The 19,684-nt window shown below is 43.2% G+C and overlaps 1 protein-coding gene across 4 annotated transcripts; it reads right to left on the bottom strand.

Annotated features, from left to right (window-relative positions):
• Window positions 1-553: 553 nt before the first annotated feature.
• On the bottom strand, window positions 554-15,754 carry LOC139379024 (cellular tumor antigen p53-like). Of its 4 annotated transcripts, none has more exons than XM_071121743.1 (11): window positions 15,622-15,754; window positions 14,010-14,165; window positions 13,745-13,811; window positions 13,328-13,564; window positions 10,658-10,844; window positions 10,255-10,367; window positions 9,705-9,814; window positions 2,247-2,377; window positions 2,080-2,177; window positions 1,846-1,949; window positions 554-1,665 (listed from the first exon to the last, which is right to left on the bottom strand). In XM_071121743.1, the coding sequence occupies exons 2-11, from the start codon at window positions 14,066-14,068 to the stop codon at window positions 1,578-1,580; spliced, it is 1,194 nt and encodes a 397-aa protein (XP_070977844.1). In that variant the 5' UTR covers window positions 14,069-14,165; window positions 15,622-15,754; the 3' UTR covers window positions 554-1,577. The 4 variants fall into 4 exon arrangements, with proteins under 4 accessions (XP_070977844.1, XP_070977845.1, XP_070977841.1 ...); XM_071121744.1 differs by having other exon boundaries at window positions 13,328-13,534; XM_071121740.1 differs by having other exon boundaries at window positions 2,080-2,377; window positions 15,622-15,745.
• Window positions 15,755-19,684: the final 3,930 nt, after the last annotated feature.

The raw sequence follows: 19,684 nt of genomic DNA, 5'->3' as shown, positions 1-19,684 counted from the left end.
GATGGTAGTCATCTATCAAATACCAGAAACTATCTCCCTCCCATTTAGGAACTTATCTACTGGATCAACATGGCTCCCACATGCAAACAAAATGGAACTACAAAGAAGAATTTGTTAAATGGATGCAAGAGAGATACTTGGTTTTGCGTTATTCCTCCACACATGCAAAGCATGCTGGGTCGATATGTAAACATAGCAGTAGGGCTCCAGAGTGTCGCAGTGGTCTAAGGCACTGGATCTCAGTGAAAGAGGCTTCAGTTCCCTACAGTTCCTGGTTTGGATCCAGGCTGTATCACATCCGGCCGTAATTGGGGGTCCCATAGTTAGATAAAGGTTAAATATACTTAGAGAATGGTCTGGGACAGTGAAGTAGGTCAGCTGAAATAATAGAGTACGCAACATTTGGTTCTGGGTTCCGAGATTACGGGTAGTCTCTAGACAACCTTGTCACGCACCCATGTCACCTTGTTCATCCGCAGGGACTTTGTATATTAAAAAAACCTCATAACTCAAAAGACTGCAGGTATTGAGAAAAGACTGAGGATTTTAAGTATTACTTAAGAAATTGCTTTAATTGATTTTAAAAGTTCCCTGAAATGTTTCCTTTCCCACTAAACAAAATAGAGCCTCATGTCTCAGCACCGAATGACATCAAAAAGAGTTTCCATCAGAGAACGATAAATTAAACAAATATACATGTGCTAAGTGTATCATAATCATAGTATCAGACCGCTTCACAAGAGAGAGAACTCAAATGTATTTTTTTTTTTTAACAATGACAAAACATTCTAACCAGAGCTACAAGTAAAAAAAAATAAAAAAATAAAGTCAAGGTTTCAGGGGGAGGGATAACAGCAGTTATGTTCAACAGGTATAAAAATACTAACAGGCAACTGGCCAATTAACTGGTAACAAAGCATCGTGGCTAGGCAGGTCAAGATATGAATACTTGATTTAATTGGTCCAAATCATAAAAGCACAAGCTAAAGTGCTGTTTGGGGGGCAGGTGAGGAGGAGGAAGTCCCACCAGATGGTTAAGGCAGTGGGAGGAGGGGTCTTAGCTTACCTAGCTATTTCTAAACCAAACCCTAGGCCATACACTTACGCAGTTTGTGTTATACTGAAATTGTTGGACTGGTATCCGAAATATGGTGAAAATCCCAACATGGTACTTGTACTATTTGAGAAGGTCCGGTCACATTTTTCCTAGCTGTTAAAAGCTCCGGATGGACAGTCATTTACCGCCATATAAAAAAAACAATACAATAAAAAATAAAACAACTTTTTACACAGTTTGAACTGTTTTGAAGCTAATTTCCTGCAATTCTACACATTTTGCCATGTCTTGCGTGTTCATATGACAACATTTATTAAAATGTTGGTCCGTCCCTATTGACCCCTTTCTGGGTCCAGCGTATGGCTGTCTAGGTGGAGCTATTACTATCTTGCTAATATCTATCCTTTCAGAAGTGCCTACATGTAGGGACTAGGGTTTGGTATTGGGCATTTAACTTGGGAGTCGCAACTTAATGTTGGTCTGGAATAGACAGGAGAATAAGGACCGACGTGTCCTGGCCTTAGTCCGAGTCGCTCCTGTCTTCCTTTGTAAGCAGCCGCTTTCCGCTCTTCGGGGCCATTGCTTCTTGCTTGAGGATCTTTGCAGAACTAAGAAAGACAAATACAGGACAAACAGAGGGTGAGACGGTTTAACATTGAGAGGAGAACATGTATGTTGCAGGTAATAGATGTGGGTGGGGGTGGGGGGGGAGGTAATGCATGTAAATGGTACATGGGGATTTTAGGGAGAAGTTCCTGTCGTCAGGATGGCTGCCGCTGGTAGCTTACCCTTTCTTCTTGTATTTCTCCTGCTCAGCGGGAGGAATGTGGTCCATCAGCTCCAGACTGTCATTGATCTTCTTGAGCCACTCATAGTGCTCTCGGCCACGGACCTGAGAGGAGAGAGGGAGGAAGTGAGAGGGGATTTCCCTTGGGCACAACCATGCAGTAGAGATACACAAATTCTCCCTCACAAAAGTGCCTCTGTGTGTCTGTCAGCTTGTGTGTGTGTCATTCCCTCACCTGCAACAAAAATACATTGTCCTTGTCTTCATCCTCGGTGCTGGAGCCATTCTTAATCTTCTTGCTGGTGCCTGGAGGGGGCAGGGCCTGTTGGGACTCTGAGGAGAGAGGAGACAAGGTCAACAATGACATAGGAGACGAGGGTTGAGACGTGGCCCGAGTCTTACTTCTCTTGGAGCCGTTGGTGGTCTTGGTCCCGTTCAGAACTTTGTTTGTGTTCTCTTCTTCGGTCTTGCGGTCCCGGCCGGGACAGGCACACACACGGACCTCGAAACAACGGCGACCCAAAACCTGACCCCTAGAAAGGAAGCAAAGGGGTGAAGAATAGTGAAAGTTAGAGGCAATAAACTCACGGGGAGCAAAACACACTAGGGATGTGCATCTTTCACTTCCAAGATGATTCGATATGCATCTAGATACAGTGCATTCGGAAAGTATTAAAACCTTTTTGGGATAGGGGGCAGCATTTTCACTTTTGGATGAATAGCGTGCCCAGAATGAACTGCCTTCTACTCAGTCCCAGATGCTAATATATGCATATTATTATTAGTATTGGATATAAAACACTGAAGTTTCTAAAACTGTTTGAATGATGTCTGAGTATGGCAGGCGAAAACCTGAGAAAAATCCAACCAGGAAGTGGGACATCTGAGGTTTGTAGTTTTTCAAAGCTTGGCCAACCGAATAGTGTCTACGGGGTCAAGTTGCACTTCCTAATGCTTCCACTAGATGTCAACCGTCTTTAGAAACTTGTTTCAGGCTTCTGCTATAAAGGAGGGGGGAATGGGAGCTGAATGAGTCATGGGTCTGGCAGAGTGTCTCAGGCTCGTGATGCGCGCTCACGACAGAGTTAACTCTCGTTCCAGTGCTTTTTTTTCAGACAATGGAATTCTCCAGTTGGAACCTTATTGATGATTGATGTTAAAAACATCCTAAAGATTGATTCCATACATCGTTTGACATGGTTCTACGACCTGTAACGTAACTTTTCGAGTTTGTGCCTGGACGTAGTGCTCGTGCCTCATGAAGATGGATTACTGGGCTGAACACGCTAACAAATGGCTATTTGGACATTAATGATGGACTTTATGGAACAAATCAGTCATTTATTGTCAAACTGGGATTCCTGGGAGTGCATTCTGATGAAGATCAAAGGTAAGTGAATATTAATGTTATTTCTAACTTCTGTTGACTCCAACATGGCGGATATTTCTTTGGCTGGATTGGGCTCTGAGCGTCGTACTCAGATTATGCTTTTTCCTTAAAGTTTTTTAGAAATCTGACACAGCGGTTGCATTAAGGAGAAGTCTCTTTAATTCTGTGAATAACACTTGGATCTTTTAATCAATGTTTATTATGAGTATTTCTGCAAAATCACCGGATGTTTTGGAATCAAAACATTACTGCATTTAACGCACCAATGTAAACTGAGATTTTTGGATATAAATATGCACATTATCGAACAAAACACACATGTATTGTGTAACATGATGTCCTGAGTGTCATCTGATCATCAAAGGTTAGTGATTAATTTTATCTATATTTCTGCTTTTTGTGACTCCTATCTTTGGCTGGAAAAATGGCTGTGTTTTTTTGACTTGGCTATCACCTAACAATCATGTTGTGCTTTCGCTGTAAAGCCTTTTTGAAATCAGACACAATGGGTAGATTAACAAGAAGTTTCTTTCATTTGCTGTATTGGACTTGTTAATGTGTGAAAGTTACATTACATTTCGCGCGCTGCCTTTTCAGCGGAATGTTGTCGAGGGGTTCCGCTAGCGGAACGCCTGCCCTAGAAAGACCCCTGGACTTTTTCGACATCGTTACGTTACAGCCTTATTCTAAAATGGATTAAATTGTTTCCCCCCTTTAAGCTACACACAATACCCCATAATGACAAAACAAAAAGTTTATTTTTTAGCAAAAAATTATAACCTGAAATATTACCTTTACATAAGTATTCAGACCCTTTACTCAGTACTTTGTTGAAGCACCTTTGGCAGCGATTACAGCCTAGCCCAAGAGTCTTCTTGGGTATGACGCTACAAGCTTGGCACACCTGTTTTGGGGGAGTTCCTCCCATTCTCTGCAGATCTACTCAAGCTCTGTCAGGTTGGATGTGGCGCGTCGCTGCACAGCTATTTTCAGGTTTCTCCAGAGATGCTCGATCAGGTTCAAGTCCTGGCTTTCACTGGGCCACTCAAGGACATTCAGAAACTTGTCCCGAAGCCACTCCTGCGTTGTCTTGGCTGTGTGCTTAGGGTCATTGTCCTGTTGGGAGGAGAGCCTTTGCCCCAGTCTGAGGTCCTGAGTGCTCTGAAGCAGGTTTTCATCAAGGATCCCTCTGTACATTGCGCCATTCAACTTTACCCTCGATCCTGACTAGTCTCCCAGTCCCTGCCGCTGAAAAACATACCCAGAGCATGATGCTCCCACCACCATGCTTCTCCAGACATGACACTTGGCATTCAGGCCAAAGAGTCCTTTAGGTGCCTTTTGGCAAACGCCAACGGGGCTGTCATGTGCCTTTTACGGAGTGGCTTCCGTCTGGCCACTACTAAAGGCCTGTTTAGAGGAGTGCTACAGAGATGGTTGTCCTTCTGGAAGGTTCTCCCATCTCCACAGAGGATCTCGGGTTCTTGTTCACCTCTTTGACCAAGGCCCTTCTCCCCCAATTGCTCAGTTTGGCAGGGCGGCCAGCTCTAGGAAGAGTCTAGGTGGTTCCAAAATTGGAAAATGGAGGTCACTGTGGACCTTCAATGCTGCAGACATTCTTTGTTACCCTTCTCCAGATCTGTGCCTCAACACAATCCTGTATCTGGAGCTCTACGGACAATTCTGTCAACCTCATGGTTTGGTTTTTGCTGACATGCACTGTCAACTGTGGGACCTTATATAGACAGGTGTGTGCCTTTCTAAATCATGTCCAATCAATTGAATTTACCAAAGGTGGACTCCAATGAGTTGAAGAAACATCAAGGATGATCAATGGAAACAGGATGCACCTGAGCTCAATTTCGAGTATCATAGCAAAGGTTCTGAATACTTATAAAAAAATAAAACGTATTTACATAAATTAGCAAAACCCTGTTTTCGCTTTGTCATTGTGGGGTATAGTGTGTAGATTGAGTAATTTATTTCATTTAATCCATTTTAGAATAAGGGTATAATGTAACAATGTGGAAAAAGAAGGGGTCTGAATACTTTCCCAATGCACTGTATACGGGATACAATACATTTTTAGTTTGAAACGATTCAGTGCGATTAGAGAAACGAATCGACGTGATAAGATGCACTAACTTCTGTTGCATAAACATTCACTTTCCATTCTAAATTCAAATCTGCTGCTGATGGAGCTCATGAGCTGGGCCTCTCCGAGTTGGATCTGTTGGAGCAGACTTGTGCGCGTACATGCGTAAATCGTGTGTATGGTTGTCTCTCAAGTTTGGCGTTCAGCTTTTTCGCGCCGGACGCCTTATCTGCTCCACCACGCACCTGTCTGGTAAGGTTGAACGCCTCCTCTCCCACTCAGCCTCCCGACCAAAGCTCTCCCAAGCGGGTGGGCCATCTGCTCCAGTTACCTGCTGCTTGGATCCCACCCGGCGATCTACTCCCCGTCTGCCCTGGCAGACTGTCTCCCAGTCTGGTACAGGTACCCCCGCCACACTCCAAGCTTTCGGTTGGCTCCAGCACACACTCACGCCGTAGACTTTGGACTGATCTGAATTTTTACCTAGGCTAATTCACTTGTGAATCTTATGTGAGCTTTATTCAGAAATGCTTTTCATTAACTAGCATCGGTCTACTATTTATTAATCTCAGACTTTTATAGCCTATTGGACTCAGAGCCACGTTATTGTGTTGGGGCGATTGACTTAACTTACAATGTCTAGCCTCAAGACATTTCACTTTTTTATTGTGCTATTTGCTCCATGACTCCTGCACACTTTGTTGAGTATGTGGTTGCTCATTTACCAGAACGTGGATTAGACAATGTTCGTTCCCACCCTCGCGACAAACTTCTTTATTGGTTACATGTACTCTAGGCCTCCCATCCTATTCTAACCCTCTCTCGCTGGCTTTGTATTCATGTTACCTGATGAAATTGCTGTACAATATAATCTTGTTGCCACCTGATGCACATTCAAATGTCATTAAAAATATCAACACTGCAGAGCTCTCCGTGTCCTCTACCGTGCCCTGGAAATGTGCATGAACACACTGGCCCGTCTACGGTTGCTAGTCACAATTCTGATATTTGCTTTGATGATTTCTGCCCTTGTAACAGCCTTGGTTGTCTGCACGTTAACACTAGACGCGTATTACCTGAAATGGATCAATTGAAAGTGTGGGTTCACAGCTCCAATCCAGATATGTTGGTCATTATTGAGACATGGTTAAGAAAGAATGTTCTGATGTTAAAAGGTTATAACCTGGAAGTTTTCGGCAAGACAGATCTTCCAAAGATGGGGGAGTGGCCATCTCTACCAAGGATCACCTTCAGTGCTCGGTTGTCTCCAACAGGTCCCCAAACAATTTGATTTGCTGGTTTTAAGCATTAAGCTTTCAAATAGCTCTTTGTTGACTGTTGCTGGGTGCTATCGTCCTCCATCAGCACCAGCCTGTACCCTACCTGCCCTAAGCTCTCTCATGGCCCTTTACACCAAGTCTTAATTTGTCCTGCTAGGTGACCTAAACCAGTACATGCCTAAACCACCTGGCCAAGTTAAAACAATGGGACTCCCTAAATCTCTGATCACCAATCCCACATGGAATGACCCCAAATACCAAGAAAAGTCTACTCTCCTTGACGTTATCCTCACAAATAATCCTGATTGGTATCAGTCTGGTGTTTTCTGTAATGACCTTAAGTGATCAGTGTTTTACAGCTTGTGTTCGTAATGGCTGCTCAGTGAAAACGACCTCTCCGGATTCGTCATAGATGCTTGCTGAAATGCTTTCCTTCATGACCTGGCCTCTGTAAATTGGTATAGAATCAGCTTGATCCCCTTTGTTGAAGATGCTTGGAACGCAATTTATTTTGTTGCATCTTTTCAGTGGTATTGTTAACAAGCATGCCCCCATAAAGAAAATTAACAACAGGATCAGACCCTGGTTCGACCGTGATCTGGCAGTGTTACTCCACCTCAAGAACATCATTTGGCGAAAGGTTCTGAAAGAGCGTATGGCTAGGGCCTCCCGGGTGGCGCAGTGGTCTAGGGCACTGCATCGCAGCGCTAGCTGTGCCATCAGAGACTCTGGGTTTGCGCCCAGGCTCTGTCGCAGCCGGCCGTGACCGGGAGGTCCGTGGGGCGATGCACAATTGGCCTAGCGTCGTCCGGGTTAGGGAGGGCTTGACCGGTAGGGATATCCTTGTCTCATTGAGCACCAGCGACTCCTGTGGCGGACCGGAAGCAGTGCGCGCTAACCAAGGTTGCCAGGTACACAGTGTTTCCTCCGACACATTGGTGTGGCTGGCTTCCGGGTTGGATGCGTGCTGTGTTAAAAAGCAGTGCGGCTTGGTTGGGTTGTGTTTCGGAGGACGCATGGCTTTCGACCTTCGTCTCTCCCGAGCCCGTACGGGAGTTGTAGCGATGGGACAAGATAGTAATTACTAACAATTGGATACCATGAAATTGTGGAGAAAAAGGGGGTAAAAAAAAAAATGTAAGAAAAGAAAACAAAGAGTATGGCTGAGCTCTTCAAAAATCACTTTATAAGTCAGGATTCCTATGACTCAGACACGCCTCCTTCATATACCAGCCCTTCTAATGTGACTATTCCCAATGCGCCACCCTCTTTCCCCCCTGCCTTGCTACACAGCTTCTCCCTAAACTCATTTAGATTGTTTCTTCTGTGTGGTTGTAGTGGTTGGAAGGCAGTGCTTAGTAGGCAGTGCTTGGAAGGCAGCCACATTGGGTCCTTTATTTAAGGGGGAGATCAATCTTAACTGTTATAGGCCTATTTTTCAAAAGTGTTGGAAAAACGTGTCAATAAACTGACTGGCTTTCTTGATATAGTATTCTTGATATAGTATTTCTTGATATAGTCTATAGTATTCTCTCTGGTATGCAATCTGGTTTCTGCTCAGGTTATGATTGTGTCACTGCAACCTTAAGGTCCTCAATGTCACCATTGCCTTTGACTAAGCAATGTTGTGCTGCCATCTTAATGGACAAAGCTTTTGATACGGTACACCATTCCAAACTTCTGGGTCGGCTAAGGAGTATTGGTGTCTCCGAGGGGTCTTTGGCCTGGTTTGCTAACTACCTCTCTCAAAGAGTGCAATGTGTAAAGTTAGAAAATCTGCTGTCTCAGCCACTGCCTGTCACCAAGGGAGTACCCCAAGGCTTGATCCTAGGCCCCATGCTCTTCTCAATTTACATCAACAACATAGGTCAGGCAGTAGGAAGCGCCCTTGTCCAATTATATGCAGATAGTATTTTACTCAGCTGGCCCCTACACAGATTTTGTGTTGTAGAGAGTTCAAAAAAAGCTTTCAGTGTTCAGACAGCTTTCTTTGCCCTTAACATTGTTCTGAACACCTTCGAAACCAAAAAGGTATTGTGGTCGTGTAATAATATTTCACCACTGTCTCATAATTTAATGGTATAGACCAGTGGTGGGCAAACTTTTTGGCTCGAGGGCCACATCGGGATGGTCGTATTTTTTGGGGGACCAATTGTTTGTTAAAATCAATTTGCGGGGGCCTCCCGAGTGGCGCAGCGGTTTAAAGGCACTGCATCGCAGCGGTCGTCACTACAGACCCGGGTTCGATCCCAGGCGGTCACACAGCTGGCCGTGACTGGGAGACCCATTGGCCCAGTGTCGTCCAGGTTAGGAGAGGGTTTGGCAGGCGGAGATTTCCTTTTCCCACCACCATCTAGCGACTCCTGTGGCGTACTGGGCGCACGCACGCTGACCAGGTGTATGGTTTTTCCGCCGATACATTGGCGCGGCTGGCTTTCGGGTTAAGCAAGCATTGTGTCAAGAAGCAGTGTGGTTTGGCTGGGTCGTGTTTTGGAGGACACACGGCTCTCGACCTTCGCCTCTCCCGAGTCCGTACTAGAGTTGCAGCAATGAGACAAGACTAACTACCAGTTGGATACCACGAAATGTCTCGCGGGCCGGTTTGAAGTGCCCGGCGGTCCGTATGCCGCATGCTGAAAGTGACATGCAAATATGGCAGATCAGGAATAGGCCTACTTTTCATTACTCAGTGCTCGTAGCTGCGCACAGTATGCAGTTTTACTAGGCTACTGATATTTTCGTGGGGTTGTTCGGCATGCAAAATGACTAGAGATCAATGAGTCAAAACAATTACATGCTGAAGGCACGGACGCAGTTGTCACAAAATATGAGGTATTTTCAGAAGGTAGAAAGTAATTTAGCACATTGTTTTTGTAGGCGATTCTTAACGTTTGAACCAATTTTGTGACAGATGCATGCTACATTTGGATCGGAGTCCCGCTGACAGACGCACTCATATCTTACATTTTTCAACCGGGGACAGATCATACATCCCTAAAAAAAACACACATTACGGAAAATGTAACGCAAACTCAGACCCTGATGCGCAATTTCCAAAATAAACACAGTGAGAAGGGATATGGAGAGACACTTACTCCTGGGTCTCCAGGGTCAGGATGGTGAGGATGGGCCGCCTGTTCATACCACCCATGCAACTAGAGTTACACATGAAGTTCAGGAGAACAGTAGTCGTTTCAGAGCCCAGCTATACAAACACATATACACAATGGTAAGCTTCACTTGAACGTACATTGACAAATGCAAAATAGACAGATGTCTCAATAAAAGTGTCAAGAGAAATGGCAAATAAAATACCATTGATAAGAATGAATAGAACGGTCTTGGAAGCTCAAATCCAGCCAATTTAACTGGTTAAAGCATGGGTCCATAATGGCTTCCTGGTATGGTGATATAATGATTTCCATGGTAATGTAGAATGTTCATTCAAATGATACAAACTGACGTGGCTATTGTTTAAATAATTTCATTTGAGTTGATTCAACAAATCGCAGAACAGATTGATGGGGTACACTTCCTGCCTTGCTCATCTGGGTACACTTGCAATGTCCGCCAGTCCACCCATTATGCAATAATTTACTTGAATGGGGAGGACCGTTCTATTAATTCTCTTTCTATATGGTATACCTGAGGAGGCTCATAGGGCAGCAGCACACTTTGACGCTTGGTGTTTCCATCCTCCAGGTATTGAGCCCACTGGCTCCCCTCCACCCTAATCAAGTGACTGCGGTGGACCACGCCTAGACAAAAAAAACAGGAAGTAGACAAGTAGTCAGGAGGAGTCTCCTCTGTTTCTGGGACAATCTTTTACATGAGGTATACCTTCACTCCATCTCTCTGACCATGGAGAATATTATGATTAGATTTGCATGGGTTTCATTTCCTCTTTATTCATTTACATGGCTAAATACAAAAACTGAGCCAAAATAAAATCATGCATAATAGCCCATTTTTTACCACTCTAAAGGCAAAATACTTATTATCTTCATCAGTTTTGAATGTTTACCTTAGACAATAAACACACACCCACCTTCATTGTTATCTGAGGCGCTCTGGTGGTGGGGGCAGCGCCGGACCACCTCAGAGACATGCTCAGACTTCTTGTAGATAGCGGTGGCCCTGAGGATGGCTCCTGGCGGGGGATCCATGGCCATCAACACCTCCACAGGGCACGTCTTAGCCAGCTGGCAGTACAGCTTGTTCAGCTGCACAGAATACTGGGAGGGGAGCGAAAACAATGAGCAACCAGTTGTATGTGTCTATAGGAATTTTATTTTGTGAAACAAAGTGGTGAATTGAATTGATAAAAAGTGGAAAAAATAAGCACTTTGGTGAAGTTATTTCACCGTGGCGATATTTTGTGTGTGTGAGTATTATCCATTTATAAAGTTTACATAAAATACTGAACACTAGCAAATGGTGGGCTTAACACCTACAGGTATAAGATCATAACACATTAACAATTATATTAATATTCTGAAGAAATCGTAAATACCCTGTTTATAACTATACATTTTGACCAAAAGGGCTGCATTTTAACCCTTTCCATAATGGAGCCCTTGTGTGGAACATGCCCTGTCATGTCAGACCCATGCATTACTGCAACCTACCAGCATGCAACTCCTCAGTTCCAATGAATGAGTTGCAGGGGGCGTTCGTTTGAGGGCAGCACACCCTAACTCAAGCCTGATAGACCTATCATAGTACGGTGACATGTGAGTCACTGTGGAAACCTTGCTGCTATTGGCTGTTTTAATCCAAATACTTTTTCGCCAAAACCTTGAGTTTCAGCAAATCGTCACAATGAACTGGATTCCAGTTGAATGCAACCACAGGGAATTAGAATGAGTGGAATATCTTTCATCTCTGTCGGAGGTAAAGTAACTGCAATTTACTGTAATTAATTGATTGAAATGAGACCATGGTTTAACAAACTGGTTTGAAGCCATTTTACTGTTACTTTTTTGACAATCACAATAGGTACCTTAATCAAAATACTTCAAAATAGATGTTTCCTCTAGAAGAGAAAAGTAATTTTATATATATTAAGGCTTCTTAAAGGGTGGGGCTGGACCCCATGGAAGGCTGTGTTTCATTCCTATAGAGTACCAAAGTATGAGTCATAATACCCATAAAGCCTAGCAGTCAAACAAGGAAAGGGTTCCAACCATTTGTCCACCATAAATTGTTCCCACTGGGCAGTGGTTCCCAAACTGTGAGGCTCATTCTAGCTTTAAACATCCTCTTGAAAATTGCAATAGTACAATGCACAAGGTGCAATTTCTATATGTGGCAGCGTGCATCATCAGTTTCTCTTGTCATGTTAGTCATTGCATACCGTAGAAAGCAATTTATAACTTGCCAGAAATGTCCAGATCAACTAGTCCATGTCAGCCAAAGTGTTTTTAGGTAGGTTTTGTAGCCCATAGATATTGTAATTTGTGTCACTCAAATATCACCTGAATACCCATTAGACATGCCAAAACGTATAGAATTGCTAGAAAATCTACTTTAAACCTGCTAAATGTTCTCCGCCAACAAGAGGGGTGTGAAAAGTTTTTCATGAACATTGTTAGTGCCCATAGAAATAGACGTGGCGCAGAACGTCCCCCAATGCTAGGGGCCCTGAGGGAAAAAGTGTGGGAACCCCGGCCATAGGGGATTTTAGGAACACTTAAAATAAGGGCTGTGTTTTGTTTAGACTTACCCTGGTGTGACGTTTTGAGAACCACGTAAATCGCTCTAGGACAAGGTGACTTATAATATATTCGCCTGTATTTACCCCTCAAATTAAATTTGCAGCTATTTAGTTGCTAATGTGGCTATCGTAAAGAACTATAAATGCCGTGATGATCTGGATGAGACTGACTTGAGGCAAAGCTAAGAATCTTTGGATTAATTATCTAATGTTAGTTAAGATTTGTAATGATTAAATTGGCTAAATGTCTTTAAAATGTATAATTCTGTGAAGTGTCTTGGGCAAGTTTTAAATGGGGCGGCAGGTAGCCTAGTGGTTAGAGTGTTGGACTAGTAACTGAAAGGTTGCAAGATCAAATCCCCGAGCTGACAAGGTAAAAATCTGTCGTTCTGCCCCTGAACAAGGCATTTAACCCACTGTTCCTAGACCTTCATTGAAAATAAGAATTTGTTCTTAAAGGTAAAAAAAAAATACATATGTTTTAATGGACACAATACCTGTTAGCAAAGGAGTCAGCTAGAGATGACGTGCAGGAGCTGGCAGGGATTTGTAGTATTCCATCATGTCTACTTTGATGCTAATTAGCATTTTCGAAACAGAATAAATAGAGCCGAATATATTGATTGAAAAGGTCACCTTGTATGAGAGAGATTTACATACTTACACGCCAGGGTAAGCCCACGCAAAACACATCACTTATTTTAAGTGATAAATTACCATATTATCATGAATTATAAACTGGGTGGTCTGAGCATTGGTAAAATATTTTCACTGTTCTAATTACGATAATAACCAGTTTATAAAAGGCAACTCTGGAGTTTGTGGTATATGGCCAATATACCACGGCTAAGGGCTGTATTCAGGCACTTCTGTTGGGCAGAAGAACAGCCCTTAGCCACGGTATATTGGCCATATATACCACACTTCCTCGGGCCTTAACTATACGTGTGTGCATGTATTCAGGCATGAGCATGTGCAGTAAGCCATATGCATGACACTCACAGTGGAGGTGACAGACTTGGCGGTACCCGACTTCTGGAATCGCAGCTGGAAGCCGTGCTTCCCAGGGTAGTCGTTGGTGGAGGGGACGGTGGAGGCGGGGGGAGGCACGCTGTCCAGGGTTGACACAGAGGGCTCCACAACCGGGGGCTCCAGCAGTTCAAACAGCACCTCGTCAAAGACCTTGTGGAGAGTCGCGTCGGGAAGGAGCTGTGAGGGAGGTAAGTGGATGCCATTTATCTACAGAGGAGTAAAGCATTCAAGTTATCAGTTGCTTGTTACATTTCTGTCTGAATAATGAAACAGGAGTGCCCACCATGGAAATCAAATTACCAGATAATTTTTTTTTTGCCCATTCTAAAAACATGTGGCGTCACGAAAATACTTCCTTTACGTCATGAGGTAGACAATCAAACGTACCGAGACATCCAGGTCAGACCAGTTTTCAGTAGCAACCAGTGGAATACTGGGCCCCTGAGGTGTCATACTATAAAAAAAGAAATCACCGGATCAGTCATTATTATTATGGCCCTGAAAAGACCTATGCAGAAAAGGTGCTTTAATACATTGGACAATGTCTCTGGGCTTCCACTCACAGAACCACCTCGACCTAGTCTAGAAGTAGCTACCTACCTTGGTAGTCTTAAACATAAGTCTGTGGTCCTAAAGGTTGTTCAAAACTTACTTGCTCTCCCAAATCTGCTGGAAGGAACATTGGCCCAGGGGGGGGCTGAGCTCTTCCATCCTGTATCCGTTCACTTTCTCGACAGTTCGCAAGACCGTTTGGGAGGAGAGGATTGGACACAGGGACACAAGGAGGGAGGGAGGAAGGCGATAGGATCTAGGAGAGAGAGCACACCCATGTAATTAGTTAAGAAAAAAATCTATACTAGTTTTAGCAGCTACCGGTGTCTTCAAAACAATACATTTATGGAATGAGTGGGGAAAGGGGGACAACAGCTCCCAAGTGGCAGTGCATCTCAGTGCTAGAGGTGTCACTACAGACCCTGGTTCGAGTCCAGGCTGTATCACAAACGGCAGTAATTGGGAGTCCCATAGGGCGGCGCACAATTAGCCCAGTGTCGTCCTGGTTAGGGTTTGGCCAGGGTAGGCCGTCATTGTAAATAGGAAATTGTTCTTAACTGACTTGCCTAGTTAAATAAAAAAATAAAAAAAGGCTAGAATGCAGGTAATGACCGACTGGGTTGTGTAGTTAGCTAGACAGCAATGTGAGCAAGTGGTATTAGGCTAATCCTCATCTAAATCTATGATTAACTTGCAACCCACCCTGTACAGAGAGAAATAATAAAAGGTGTCTTTATGTATGCCATGGTTCATTGGACAGAGCCTATGAGGTAAATTACCGTCGTTGTTGTAGGCCAGGGATCATCAACTAGATTTCTACATTTGTATATGATCACATGTATCTCTCTTATGCGTGGGAATACTTGGGAAATCATCACTTGAAGCGGATTTCCTGGGGGTTTTGCAGTCATGTCTGACAATGAGAACTTGGGGACAAAATAAAACCACCTGTGGGCCAAATCCAGTTGGGGAACCTTGTTCTAAGGTAAAGTTAAATGAATACACGGTGAAAATAAGATCTATGGTAAACACAGGCTTAGGATATCTCATTTCTTGTTCTATGAGAACCAGCTAAATAACTTTTTTGTAAATTCTATAGAATGTATGTAATAATAAAAACGGTTTCATAATTCATAAAGATCATGTTAACTGGCATAGACAGCTTTCGGTGTTCCCAAACATTGCCGCACGAGGGAGATGCGCGCAAATTGTTAGATAAAAGTTATTATTATAAATATTATAAATATGAATTTCAGTACCCTGCGGAAAGGCCGCAGTTGAACACGAAACACATTGGTACAGATAAGCGTTTTCAGAATTGACCTTTTTACAAGTATCGACTGAAGGTGGCTCAATCTTGTTAGTGACAAATCGCGCGAGGGTTTGAGCGTTCCTCAGTTATGGCCTAGCATGTCCTAGCTAATTAGCGAGCAGGTTAGACACCCAAAACAGTCTGAAACGTAAGCGATTCGTGATCATCATCCCACTTCCATGTCATATAATACTACAATGTGTAGTGGTTAAATTTGTATTAATACAACGAAATACAAGACACACCAAACTTCACCCACCATCTTCCACTAAAATCTGCTAGCTCAGCTGTAAGCTTGACTGGCTTTTTTACTAGAATCTCAAATCAACAACGACCACAAACTTTTCCAGGCAAAATAATTTGCTACGCTGCCTAAAATAAATTAAACATGGATTTATACCTCGCTTCCCGTTTATGAATCTTTTCTTGCAGCACCTTGGTTCTCTGTCAATGCAATCCGTAGCAGCTATAAAGCAAAATATTTTGTTTCAGTGAAAAGCGTGCATTTCGGGGATTTCCCCAATAACCAGAATAGGGGAGGGGCTGTGCAGAGTTCACAGGCCACCAATCAGAGGCCGCGCCCACCGAGGTGTATGTTTTTAAATGAAATTGCGCGAAATGTTCCAAAAACAAAATATTAAGTGGATACATTTTACATTTTGGTATTGCTAAATTATATTGGCTGAATGCAGGAATGAAAACAAATATTGTGGCGTTTGAGGCACATCATTCATTGCTGGTTATCATGCGTTGTATCATCACATTGAATTGCATAAACACTGCATGTTTTGTGATAATGTCTGATAATGATGTCTAATTTCTCAGATTATGTGCATGTCCAAAGATTATGAACTCATGAAAAATGATTTCCTTCAACATAAAAAATAAATATATAAAAAGTTGCATTCATTTAGAAAAGACATGCCTGCTCCTCAAAATGTCCTTATTTCAACTGTTATAACGGCTTAATGTAATTCACCAATATTCATTCTTCCACCCTAGTTGATATGCCTAAATTATGGAATATTGTTGATGATGAGTCGATAGGCTACTAGCATTGATGGCACTAGTAGCCCTGCTATTAAGAGGGATAGCTGACTAGCTGACGTTTGAGTGAATATTCAAGCTTGTTTATTTGTCATGTACACATGATATGAGAATAAGAGCACCTCCTCCCAGCTGCCAACTGCACTGAGGCTAGGAAACAGTGTCACCACCGATAAATCCATAATAATTTAGAATTTCAATAAGCATGTTTCTACGGCTGGCCTTGCTTTCCACCTGGCTACCGCTAACCCGGTCAACAGCCTCGCACCCCCCACAGCAACTTTCCCAAGCCTCCCCCATTTCTCTTTCACCCAAATCCAAATAGCTGATGTTCTGAAAGAGCTGCAAAATCTGGACCCCTACAAATCAGCCGGCTAGACAATCTGGACGCTCTCTTTCTAAAATGAAAAAGGCTATTACTAGCCTGTTCTCTTTGGTATCGTCTGAGATCCCCAAAGATTGGAAAGCTGCTGCGGTCATCCCCCTCTTCAAAGGGGGAGACACTCTAGACCCAAATTGCGACAGACCTATATCTATCCTACCCTGCCTTTCTAAGGGTTTCGAAAGCCAAGTTAACAAACAGATCACCAACCGTTTCGAATCCCACCGTACCTTCTACCCTATGCAATCTGGTTTCCGAGCTGGTCATGGGTGCGCCTCAGCCACGCTCAAGGTCCTAAACGATATCATAACTGCCATCGATAAGAGACAATACTGTGCAGCTGTATTCATCGACCTGGCCAAGGCTTTCGACTCTGTCAATCACCACATTCTTATTGGCAGACTCAACAGCCTTGGTTTCTCAAATGACTGCCTCGCCTGGTTCACCAAGTACTTCTCAGACGGAGTTCAGTGTGTCAAATTGGAGGGCCTGTTGTCCGGACCTCTGGCAGTCTCTATGGGGGTGCCACAGGGTTCAATTATCGGGCCGACTCTTTTCTCTGTAGACATCAATGATGTCGCTCTTGCTGCTGGTGATTCTCTGATTCACCTCTACGCAGATGACACCATTTTGTATACTTCTGGCCCTTCTTTGGACACTGTGTTAACTAACCTCCAGACGAGCTCAATGCCATACAACTCTCCTTCCGTGGCCTCCAACTGCTCTTAAATGCAAGTAAAACTAAATGCATGCTCTTCAAGCAATCGCTGCCCACACCTGCCCACCCGTCCAGCATCACTACTCTTGACGGTTCTGACTTACAATATGTGGACAACTACAAATACCTAGGTGTCTGGTTAGACTGTAAACTCTCCTTCCAAACTCACATTAAGCATCTCCAATCCAAAATTAAATCTAGAATTGGCTTCCTATTTCCAAAACAAAGCATCCTTCACTCATGCTGCCACACATACCCTCGTAAAATTGACTATGCTACCGATCCTTGACTTCGGCGATGTCATTTACAAAATAGCCTCCGACACTCTACTCAGCAAATTGAATGCAGTCTATCACAGTGCCATCCGTTTTGTCACCAAAGTCCCATATATTACCCACCACTGCGACCTGTATGTTCTCGTTGGCTGGCCCTCGCTTCATATTCGTTGCCAAACCTACTGGCTCCAGGTCTTCAAGTCTTTGCTAGGTAAAGCCCCGCCTTATCTCAGCTCACTGGTCACCATAGAAGCACCCACCCGTAGCACGCGCTCCAGCAGGTATATTTCACTGATCATCTCCAAAGCCAACACTTCCTTTGGCTGCCTTTCCTTCCAGTTCTCTGCTGCCAATGACTGGAACGAATTGCAAAATTCACCCATCTGTAAATAGCCCATCCAACTACCTCATCCCCCATACTGTTATTTATTTTACTCCTTTGCACCCCAGTATCTCTACTTGCACACTCATCTTCTGCACATCTATCACTCCAGTGTTTAATTGCTATATTGTAATTAATTTGCCACTATGGCGTATTTATTGCCATACCTCCCTTATCCTACATCATTTGCACACACTGTATATATAGACCTTATCTATTGTATTATTGACTACATGTTTGTTTATTCCATGTGTAACTCTGTGTTGTTGTTTGTGTCACACTGCTTTGCTTTACCTTGGCCAGGTCGCAGTTGTAAATGAGAACTTGTTCTCAACTGGCTTACCTGGTTAAATAAAGGTGAAATAAAACAAATTAAAATAAATATACATGGATGCAGAGTGCAATAAACTGCTTAGCATTCTTTCAGGTTCACCTCTGGAAAATGCAACAACAATAGAAAAGTAAGCTATTAAATACAAAGAGTAGGAAAAACACAAACTTTATGAAGTAAAAATAGAATGATAATTTAGATAAAATATAATACAAGAAGGCACTCAAGCGAATTGACGTTGGATATTTACACATGCATGTGCAGGACCAGGAAATGATATTGATGGTACCAACCAGCAGTAAGAACCTAATCCTGATTATAGTAGTAGGCTACTGTATATAGACATATCTAGGATATACAGTGCCTTGCGAAAGTATTCGGCCCCCTTGAACTTTGCGACCTTTTGCCACATTTCAGGCTTCAAACATAAAGATATAAAACTGTATTTTTTTGTGAAGAATCAACAACAAGTGGGACACAATCATGAAGTGGAACGACATTTATTGGATATTTCAAACTTTTTTAACAAATCAAAAACTCAAAAATTGGGCGTGCAAAATTATTCAGCCCCTTTACTGTCAGTGCAACAAACTCTCTCCAGAAGTTCAGTGAGGATCTCTGAATGATCCAATGTTGACCTAAATGACTAATGATGATAAATACAATCCACCTGTGTGTAATCAAGTCTCCGTATAAATGCACCTGCACTGTGATAGTCTCAGAGGTCCGTTAAAAGCGCACAGAGCATCATGAAGAACAAGGAACACACCAGGCAGGTCCGAGATACTGTTGTGAAGAAGTTTAAAGCCGGATTTGGATACAAAAAGATTTCCCAAGCTTTAAACATCCCAAGGAGCACCGTGCAAGCGATAATATTAAATGGAAGGAGTATCAGACCACGGCAAATCTACCAAGACCTGGCCGTCCCTCTAAACGTTCAGCTCATACAAGGAGAAGACTGATCAGAGATGCAGCCAAGAGGCCCATGATCACTCTGGATGAACTGCAGAGATCTACAGCTGAGGTGGGAGACTCTGTCCATAGGACAACAATCAGTCGTATATTGCACAAATCTGGCCTTTATGGAAAAGTGGCAAGAAGAAAGCCATTTCTTAAAGATATCCATAAAAAGTGTTGTTTAAAGTTTGCCACAAGCCACCTGGGAGACCAAACACCAAACATGTGGAAGAAGGTGCTCTGGTCAGATGAAACCAAAATTGAACTTTTTGGCAACAATGCAAGTTTGGTGTAAAAGCAACACAGCTGAACACACCATCCCCACTGTCAAACATGGTGGTGGTAGCATCATGGTTTGGGCCTGCTTTTCT

The sequence above is a fragment of the Oncorhynchus clarkii genome, chromosome 21 (assembly GCF_045791955.1).
Source record: "Oncorhynchus clarkii lewisi isolate Uvic-CL-2024 chromosome 21, UVic_Ocla_1.0, whole genome shotgun sequence".
Lineage (NCBI taxonomy): Eukaryota > Metazoa > Chordata > Actinopteri > Salmoniformes > Salmonidae > Oncorhynchus > Oncorhynchus clarkii.
The sequence above is the reverse complement of the archived record's forward strand: the minus strand, read 5'-3'. Positions and strand labels throughout refer to the sequence as shown.